A 9,969-nucleotide genomic window follows, 5' to 3' on the forward strand; every position below is an offset into this window, starting at 1 on the left:
GGGAGGAGGGAAGAGAGGATGCCCCTACAAATCCTGGGGGCTAGAGAGATCTGGGGCACCTTTGGGTGGTGAAGTGAGGAGGAGACCCACAGCAGAGGAGTCCCAGTCACCAGCAACCATGGTAAGGACAAGAAGGGTCCTCGCTCTTTTGTTCACAGGACATCTGAAGGTGGGAGATTAGGGTTTCTGGAACCCAGGTCCTACGGAGACATCCGAGGAAGGCTGTGACTTCTCTTGGGTGGGGGAGGGCTGGTCGTTCGGAATATCCCAGGAATTGATCCTTAAGGCTTGTGACTTCTTGGCCACCTTCTGAGGCTTTAGAAAGTGCTATTGTGCAGCCAGAGCTGGGTGGAAAGGGCCTCAGCCGGTCTGCTTCATAGGAAAGATGCCCCCCCCCCCATGACAGGAAACAGTCATCCTGCAAGACCGACACACAGTAGGCTTCATAGGCCCAGGCAAGTCTGTGGCAGGCAGAGAGGGAAAGTACCCCTCTAAGAACCCCCGAGGATTATGGTTAGTTGGGTGGGTGACAGGCCAGAGGTAGAGGCCCTGACCATCCACAGACACGGAGGCTGTTCTGGGGCTGCCGCTTTCTTCTGTGTCCCCCCTCCCCACTTCACTTGAAGGAGTAATTGGACTCCAGACACCAGCTGCCATAGCCCATGCCCAACTAAAATTAGCCTCTCCTCCTGGGTCAGGCCAAGGGACGGAGGAGGGATGGAGGATCCGGGCCAGCTGGCTGAAGGATGCCTTGGAACTGGTCACCCCTTCCTCACCACCAGCTCAAGTCCGAAGCCCTGACCCAGATGGCCTAGCTTGGGAGCCACCTGGGAAATGTCTCAGAGACCTTACTTTCAGGGTCACGTGTGGCATTCCGCACGTGTAAACCCAGAACTTAGAGAACGGGCAATTTAGGGCCAGCCTGATTTCTAGCATGAGTTCCAGGGCAGTCTGAGATATATAGCAAGACTATCTGGGCTGGGCATGGTGGTGCACGCCTTTAATCCCAGCACTCGGGAGGCAGAGGCAGGCAGATCGCTGTGAGTTCGAGGCCAGCCTGGTCTACAAAGCGAGCCCAGGACAGCCAAGGCTACAGAGAAACCCTGTCTCAAAAACAAAACAAACAAACAAACAAACAAAAAAACAACAACAAAGACTATCTAAAAACCAAAACAAGAACGTTGAAACAGGACAGAATTTTCTTATTTTCACACCAAGGCAAGGGCCCATCTCATTTGACATAGTGTGAGAGTTTTACACCTCTGCCAACACTCGGAGGCGAAGCTGCCGGTCCCCTCTTGTGGTCTCAGCATCTGGCCATTTGGCAGAAATCCTGTGACTTCGCATTTCATGATTTAGTTCAGGACATATATTTATTGACCAACTGGTCCAGTACCAGGCAGCATTGGGAGGTAGGGGAAACGAGAAAAACCATCCTTGAATGGTGCTAACACAATTCAAAGCCTCGCTCACCCCTGATTTCACACTATCCCCGCATAGGCGTGATTTGCCAAAGGTCACTGCTGGGATGAGAGGCTTCCTGACTGGCTCTCAGAGAAGTCACACAGCCTGTGTCCCTTAGTACTGGGGATGGACACTGCCGGGTCCCCAGGAGGTGCCGCAGGTTTGGAATAGTTCCGAGGCCCCAGGGGCACTTCCTAATACAAGAGGTGGTGGAGGAGAATGAGGCTGGGGCGAGAACTGGCCCTTCTGCTCTCTGATTCTCTCCCGTTGTTTCCTACAGACGGACCAACAGGCTGAGGCCAGGTCCTACCTCAGCGAGGAGATGATCGCTGGTGAGTGAGAGTGGACCCTTGCGGGGAGAATAGGTGTGAGTGAGGCTGGCGGTCCGTTGGCCTCACCCATCCCTCCTTCCTTCTCTCTCTGGTAGAGTTCAAGGCCGCCTTCGACATGTTTGACGCTGATGGTGGCGGGGACATCAGCGTTAAAGAGCTGGGCACTGTCATGAGGATGCTAGGGCAGACGCCCACCAAAGAGGAACTGGACGCCATCATTGAGGAGGTGGACGAGGATGGTGAGTTGGGTCCTTCCGGGCAGGGTATGCGGGGGTGGGGGATGGGGCGGCAAGCTCAGCGTACACTGGACTAAGCGCGGGGCCCCCTCCTCCTTGCAGGCAGCGGTACCATCGACTTTGAAGAGTTCTTGGTCATGATGGTGCGCCAGATGAAAGAGGATGCGAAGGGGAAGAGCGAAGAGGAGCTGGCAGAGTGTTTCCGCATCTTTGACAGGTGCTTGGGGCTTCTGGGATCACTGGCATGGGATGCTGTTCTGAGGCGAAGGAGCAGGCTGGTCAGGGTAGGGTTGTGACCCTGTGTCCTGCTCTGTCCCTCCCTCCCAAAGGAACGCAGATGGCTACATTGATGCTGAGGAGCTGGCTGAGATTTTCCGGGCGTCTGGGGAGCATGTGACGGATGAGGAGATCGAATCCCTGATGAAGGACGGGGATAAGAATAATGACGGCCGCATTGACTTCGACGGTGAGGGCCAGCGGGTGCTCTTGGCTTTGTGGGTGGGGCTGGGCATAGCCTAAGTTCCCGCCCACTCTTCTGAGGGCCCCAAGAATGCTCCAGCAGCTTTTACCCATTAGTTACTAAGGCATCCTTTTGCGAGCGGGGAGCTCTGGCCAGGTCTCTGCCCCGAGAGTGGTACCCTTGACCTGGTCCCTTTTCTTCTCCTCAGAGTTCCTGAAGATGATGGAAGGCGTTCAGTAAGGAGCGGGCCTTCCCTTCCATCCAGATTGCAGGTCCCCTGGGCGTGGGCAACTCTACTCTTGCCTTCCCCGCCCCACCCGAGAAGGGCTGCTCCGTCGTGCTTTGTGGCTGGAAGGAATAAAGCTGACAATTTAAAGCTGGCCTGGCTGACCAGGGGACTGATTGAGGGCAGGGGATCTTAGGGATGTCTGGCTGGCTTGGCGCCCAGAGCGGTCCACGGAGCTGTCGGGTATGAAAAGGAGCAGGGTCACCCGAGCCTGAGCGTTGGGCCGAGGAGTGCTGGGCTGAGTTTAACCGGTTTTGCAGGTTCGCAACCGACTCCCTCCCGGCAGCTGGGGCTGGCTGTGGGCAGCTTGGCAAGTGGGCCCGCACTTGCACCTGGTGCTGGAAGAGGGCGGGGGCCCCAGGGTGAGCCGGCGGCGGGTGGAGCGAAGGCACCTAGGACCGATAGGGTAAGGGTGTGCGGCAGTGGAACTCAGGAAGGGCGACGCTTCTTCCCCCCACGGCTCCCTCAGCATTTCTGGAACCTCTTGGATTTTGGGTGTGCTATATTTACTCTCTGCGGGCTGCCCAGACAGCGTTGCTGCTGCATTCAGGCACAGAGCTGGAAAGGAGCATCCTTGCCCCGGACCCACATCTCCCTGCCTTCAGCCTCCTTCCAGAGGGCCAAGGGCATGGCCTAGCTGAAATGAAATCCTATCCCGAGGAGGTAGGGTGAACTTCTCACACTCAGAACGTCTTTTCCCTTCTTATGAACCTGGCAGATTGTCAAACCACATGTCCCTGCTAAGATCCCATCTCCTCCCTGGAATCCCAACCCTACTGGTTCAGACAACGCGTTAACCCTTCCTACAACTCAGTAGCTACCGAGCTGGTGCTGAGTCTAGGACTTTAGCCTGACAATCAGGTTACTTGGGTTTGAATCCTCACTGTGGCAAATTCAACCTCTCTGTGCCTCAGTTTCTTCAATTGTAAAACGAAGATCACGAATATTTATTTACTGGGGGACAGGAATTCAAGAATTCTCGTGTGTAAGGTGCTGAGAATAGCTCGTGACACATAGCAAATGTCATTTAATAAATGCTGGCCCTTACTTGGTTCTGGAGATGGAGCCAAGGGGAATGAATTCTAAGCAAATGCTCTGCACTAAGCCACATTTCCACCTACACACACACACACACACACACACACACACACACACACACACATTATATATAGCACATGTACTTTGGTTATTATTATTATTATTATTATTATTATTATTATTATTATTATTATTATTTTGGGTTTTCGAGACAGGGTTTCTCTGTGTAATAGCCCTGGCTATCCTGGACTCACTTTGTAGACTAGCCTGGCCTTGAACTCACAGGGATCCACCTGTCTCTGTCTCCCGAGGTGCTGGGATTAAAGACAGGCAACACCACAGCCTGACTTTCTTTCTTTCTTTTTTGTTTTGTTTTTTTTTTTTTTTTTTTTTTCGAGTCAGGGTTTCTTTGTGTAGCCTTGGCTCTCCTAGACTCACTTTGTAGACCAGGCTGGCCTTAAACTCACAACGATCTGCCTGTCTCTGCCTCCCGAGGGCTGGGATTAAGGGTGTGTGCCACCACGCCCAGCCCAGCCTGGCTTTCTTTGGCTATTATCAAGATCACCCTCCTAGGGCCTAGTGTGGTTGGTGCACACCTTTAATCCCAGCACTCGGGAGGCAGAGGCAGGCGGACCTCTGTGAGTTCGAGGCCAGCCTGGTCTACAAAGCTAATCCAGGACAGCTAAGGCTACATAGAGAAACTGTCTCAGGGGGAAAGAAAAGATCACCTTTTGCCATTTCCCCCCCTTCTTTTAAGGCAGGTTCTCTCTATGTAACTTTGGCTAGTCTCCTGGGTGCTGAGGTTAAGGGAGTGTACCACCATGCCCAACACACCATTATTTTTATTTTTATTTATTTTTGAGACAGAATGTCTTTCTGTAGCCCTGGCTGTCCTGGAACTCTTTGTAGACCAGGATGGCCTTGAACTCAAGAGATCTGCCTGTGTCTGCCTTCCGAGTGATGGGATTAAAGGCGTGTGCCACCACACCCATGCCGCCCCACCCCCACCCCTCCCAGTTTTGAGACAAGGTTTCACTGTGTAGCCTTGGCTGTCTTGAACTGGCTTTGTAGATCAGGCTGGCCTCCAACTCACAGTGATCTACCTGCCTCTGCCTCCCTAAAGGATTGTAGTCCTGGCTGTCCTGGACTTGCTTTGTAGACCAAGCTTGCCTCTGAACTGCAGTGCTGGGATTAGAGGCGTGCACCACCACACCACAGCCCAGCTGCCATCGTTCTTCCAAAGTCTGAACTTTGTTATTTCACTCAGTACCCTCCGCCCCATCCTGTCTTCTTCTCCTACATAAACATTTAAATTTTTTCTTTAGATTTATTTGTATAAATGTTTTACCTGCATGTGTGCCTGTGCACCACATGCCTGCTGCAAGAGCAACACGTGCCCTTAACCACTGAGCCCTTCAACTTAATTAAAAAGAAAAACAATTTTTTTTTTGTTTTGTTTTTTTGAGTCAAGGTTTCTCTGTGTAGCCTTGGCTGTCCTGGACTAACTTTGTAGACCAGGCGATCCGCCTGCCTCTGCCTCCCGAGTGCTGGGATTAAAGGTGTGCGCCACCACGGCCCGGCTAAAAAAAATTTTTTTTAAAGATTACACTTACTACGGTTACATGTGTGTGTCCATGCACACGTGTAGAGGCCAGGAGGGACAACTTTTGGGAGTCATTTCCCCCTTTACATTATGTGGGGGCTGGGACTGAACTCGGGCTGTCATGCTTGCCAGCAAGCACCTTCCGGATCCTCTATCCCCCAAGGTTTAGAAATCACCAACATTTATTTGTCTGCTTCCCCACCTTCCCCCCACCCCCCACCCCCCACCCCCAGACAGGGTTTCTCAACCAACATTTATTAAGTGGCTACTGTGAGCTGTCATAGCTCATTCGGCCTTATGACTCGAGCCACCACCATTGCCTGGTTCTGTAACAGTTAATGTTTCCCCTGATCTGAACTGCGACCAAGAGGATCTTCCTAACCCAGGTCTCATGTTGCTGCTGTGTCCTGCTGCCTCCAAGATGAAACTCAAGCAGCTGCCCCTCCCACTCCTCCCCGCAGTGCTGGGACTGAACTTAGATTCTCTAGCCTGGTAACAGGTGTTTTGCCCCTGAACTACTTACTTTACCTGCTACCTAAGCATTTCCACATGGCTGTGAGCCGTGGGAGAGCAGACGCCTGGCTAACCTTAGCAGCCGGCACTCCTCCCTGTGGGTACTCACCCCTGGAGTGCCCACACCCTAAGAAACACCCTTCCTCTTTTCTTCCCACTGTAGTGCTCTTCAGTGGCTGAGGCTGAGTCTGTTAAATCTTCCCCCCTCCCCTTGGTTTTTTGAGACAGGGTTTCTCTGTGTAGCCTTGGCTGTCCTGGACTCACTCTGTAGACCAGGCTGGCTTCCAACTCACAGATCCACCTGCCTCTACCTCCTGAGAGCTGGGATTAAAGGCATGTGCCACCACCACCTGGCTTTAAATTAAAAAAAAAAAATTTTTTTTTTATTTTAAAAAAATTTATTTATGGGGCTGGAGAGATGGCTCAGAGGTTAAGAGCACCGCCTGCTCTTCCAGAGGTCCTGAGTTCAATTCCCAGCAACCACATGGTGGCTCACAACCATCTTCTGACCTGCAGTGTACATACAGATAGAGCATTCATATACATAAAATAAATAGATCTTTAACATTTTTATTCATTTATCTAGTTTTTTGAGACAGGGTCTCTCTCTGTTATCCTGGGTGTCCTGGACTCACTTTGTAGACCAGGCTGGCCCTGAACTCACAGTGATCCACCTGCCTCTGCCTCCCGAGTGCTGGGATTACAGGCGTGTGCCACCATGCCTGGTTTCCTACACATTCTTGAGTTTAAGGTCTGGTTTAGGCTCATCTATAGCCAGCCACTGTGAATTCCCAATGCATGCTGAAACTCCTCAGACACAAACCTTTTTTTTTTTTTTTTTTTTTTTTTTTGGAGACAGGGTTGCTTTGTGTAGTCTTGGCTGCCCTGGACTCAAAATTATAAGACCAGGCTGGCCTCCAACTCAGAGACCCAACTGCCTCTGCCTCCCTGAGTGCTGAGAATGGACTTGGGTCCTCACTTGTATTAAACCTTCTGCCAGGGAGCTATAACCTCTAGGCAGATGAGCATTAATGAGACACCCAGTTTATAGGCAGAAGAAATATATGCAAAGTGATAAAGTAACTAAGATACAAGGTCACATCTTAGTGACCTCACTGCTGACCCAGATGTTAAGCTAGCCGCCCCACCCAACCCCACCCCAGGGTAACTTAGAGGCAACAATTTATACAAAAACAACCAACATGTTTTTATTTAATACACATTGTTAAGGGTTCAAGCAGACTTAATTTAAAAAACAAATAAAACAGAAATATCACCACAGCTTAGAAATAAGGAGAGGACAGACCATCCGAAAACAAAGAGGACCACACAAAGGAGAACGGCACAGCCTGCATCAGGGGTCCTGACTGGAGACCTGCTTCGAATAGGTTTCTTGCAGGTACTTCTTAAATGCTGGAAGAGAACACACAGGTCTCAGGTGAGTGATGGACCGGCCCCGTATAGTAGATACCCCTGTGTTGCCATCTAGTTGGCTCCCTGATAGACTTGTTTCCAGGGCCCAGGAAAGGTACAGGGGACATGTTCTATCCAAGGATCTCTTAATCTATGTGAGCATGGAAGAAGCAACAGGGCAAATGATGAAGGAGCCCAACCCAGGCCCTAGGGTCCCTCTGAAGGTTGGAGAAGGACCTACCCGTGGGGTTTTTCCAGAGTTCGGCAGCATGTGTGTTCAAAGGGCTATCGATGTTGGGTTCTGTGGATGGAGTCACAACAGTCAGAGGGATAAAGAGGCTGGTTCAGGGGAGCCCTGGCAAACTCCCATGGTGTGTAGGGGTGGGTGGTCTTAGAAGTTACCTCCTAGCAGGCTCTGGATAGAGAGCAAGATGGTCCTGACATCATATAGCGCAGACCACTTATCCTTGAGAATGTCCAGGCAGATGTTGCCCTGGGTGTCCACATTGGGGTGGTAGCAGGGTGTGAGGAACTTCACTGTGGGTGCGTTGTAAGGGTAGCCGCTGGGGAACTCCAGGGAGAGTTTATACCTCAGGTCTTCATATACCTGGCATTTGGGGAGAGAAGGGCAGAGAGTAAGTCTCCCGCCCACCTTGTACGCACCCCCATCCCCACATTCCATCCAAACCCCAAATAGGGGCCAAGCGGGTAGGAACTTCTGAGTTTGTCTGTGTCTGACCAGCATACTATATGTTAAGTTGGTCCCTGATGGTGTCTTCCTGCGATGTGACCTGGCGTCTTGAGGGCTATCAGAGTGGTCCTCAGTATCTTAGTTGCTAAAGTGACAGTTCAGATTTGACTCAGATCTGATTTCTGACTTAAAACTGGATCTGCAGTGATGAGAGGCCGCTTGTGCCCTCCCACTAGCCAAGGCCCTCACTCACCCACTTTATCATGGGCTATATAGATGGCACTGCTTAAACCAGTGTACTGGAAGAACACGGCCACAGGGCTCAGACCATGTGCTCTGGTGGCACAGGAGACTGAAGCCGAATTAGCGCTCCCTCCACCACACTCAGCAAGGTGGCCCCCTCACACAACCCTCCCCCCACACACACTTACCGTGCCAGCTGCACCATGAATGGTTCCTACCCATTTGAACAGGTTGTCTGATTCAGGGAAGGCGGAAATTCCTTTGTCACCGGATGTCTGGGGAAGTAAAAACACCCAACTGCTGGATCCCAGAGTACACACTCAGGCTTAGGGAAAGGATCTCTAGGTGAGATCATTACAGCCTGGCCCCAAAGCTTCGGAGAGTCAGACTGAACGAAGGCTGATCACAGGCTGGGAGGAAGGGGTGGGACAGGGAAGCACCAGGCAGCTTTTCTCCCAAAATCTTGTTTGTCACCAGGAATTCAGATATTTAGTATGTCACTAAAACACACAGATTGGTATTTAGAGGTAACGGAGCAGAGACGCACGCACCAGAAGAGAGAATTCTAAGGTCCGATGGGACTAGCAATTCCAAGAAGGGTGGGGAATGGGTGAGGTTAGCACTGGAGCCAAAAGAAGGGAGTTCAGATAAGCCTCCGACGACTGGGAAGGCGGCTGCAGTGACCAAGCGGGGGTGGGCGTTCAAAGGACTTCCCACAAGAGAGGAAATTACACCTACAGGGTTAGCAAGGGGCTTGATGTAATTTAGAAGGCTACCGATAATTGGGTGGGGGATGGGAAGGTAGGCCAATTGATCTTGGAACAGGCAGTCACTCACCATGAGGGTCATCAGCTCCTGCTGTAGCCTGCAAAGAGAAGTCGGGGGTCACTTGGGGGCACGGATGCTCTCGAGGTGCTATATCACCTCCCATCCGACGACTATCGTGAGGAGCTGTCATGGAGGCCTCGCCCCACCTTCAAAGGCAGGTTCAGCTCGGGCGCTCACCATCTATAGGAGGACCCGGGTGAGCCTTTTTCAGCACGTTAACCCCAACCCTTCCAGGGCGTTTTCTGAGGGCCGTCTGGCAGCTCCGCCAGCCTTCCATCTCCTGCGTTCCCGGTGCCCCTCAAGTGTCCCAAGTCTCACCGGCTACCGGGAATGAGCAGCCCCCCCTTGGGATGACTTCCGCACCACTCACCTCTTGCCCACAGGGCCCCGGGCGGCGCCCCCGCTGGGCTCGGCTCCCTTGCGAACGGCGATGCTGGCAGCAGCTGGGTCGCGGTTTTGAGAGGCCATCCCGGGAGCGCTGGCACTGAGACAGGAGTGCGGAGAGTAATGAGCAACTGCGGGGCTGCGGGCCGCCGCCCGCGTTTGAATTGCAACCCTCCCGCAGCGCTAGCCAATCAGAGGCTCGCTTGGGTTTGATCCAGCCAATGGGACGCTTCGGAGCGCTCGGCCTCTGCGCAACTGCTAGGCTACCTAGTACCGTGCCGCGATTGGACAGCGGAGCCTACCTCGGAGAGCCGATTGGTGGGGAAGGCTGCCATTAATTAACGAATCAGTGGCGGATTGGTGGCCTTTGGACGACTCCATTAAAGGGTCAAGGAGCCATGCACGTGTATATTCCGCTCCTCCCCCGTCCCCGCCCGGTCTTTTGGGACCCGGACTCCTGCCGCTCATCTGTAATTTG

The 9,969-nt window shown here is 52.5% G+C and overlaps 2 protein-coding genes across 2 annotated transcripts; one reads left to right on the top strand and one right to left on the bottom strand.

Moving 5' to 3' along the window:
* Positions 1-2,872, top strand: TNNC2 (troponin C2, fast skeletal type). The gene is made up of 6 exons (XM_084775243.1): positions 1-121; positions 1,745-1,796; positions 1,892-2,035; positions 2,135-2,249; positions 2,362-2,498; positions 2,701-2,872. The coding sequence occupies exons 1-6, from the start codon at positions 119-121 to the stop codon at positions 2,730-2,732; spliced, it is 483 nt and encodes a 160-aa protein (XP_084631369.1). The 5' UTR covers positions 1-118; the 3' UTR covers positions 2,733-2,872.
* Positions 2,873-7,114: 4,242 nt separating this feature from the next.
* Positions 7,115-9,683, bottom strand: UBE2C (ubiquitin conjugating enzyme E2 C). The gene is made up of 6 exons (XM_084775979.1): positions 9,478-9,683; positions 9,117-9,144; positions 8,468-8,554; positions 7,748-7,952; positions 7,587-7,646; positions 7,115-7,345 (listed from the first exon to the last, which is right to left on the bottom strand). The coding sequence occupies exons 1-6, from the start codon at positions 9,573-9,575 to the stop codon at positions 7,287-7,289; spliced, it is 537 nt and encodes a 178-aa protein (XP_084632105.1). The 5' UTR covers positions 9,576-9,683; the 3' UTR covers positions 7,115-7,286.
* Between the last annotated feature and the right edge of the window lie 286 nt (positions 9,684-9,969).

This window comes from Acomys minous, assembly GCF_964271855.1.
Source record: "Acomys minous genome assembly, chromosome: 3".
NCBI classification, from domain to species: Eukaryota; Metazoa; Chordata; class Mammalia; order Rodentia; family Muridae; genus Acomys; species Acomys minous.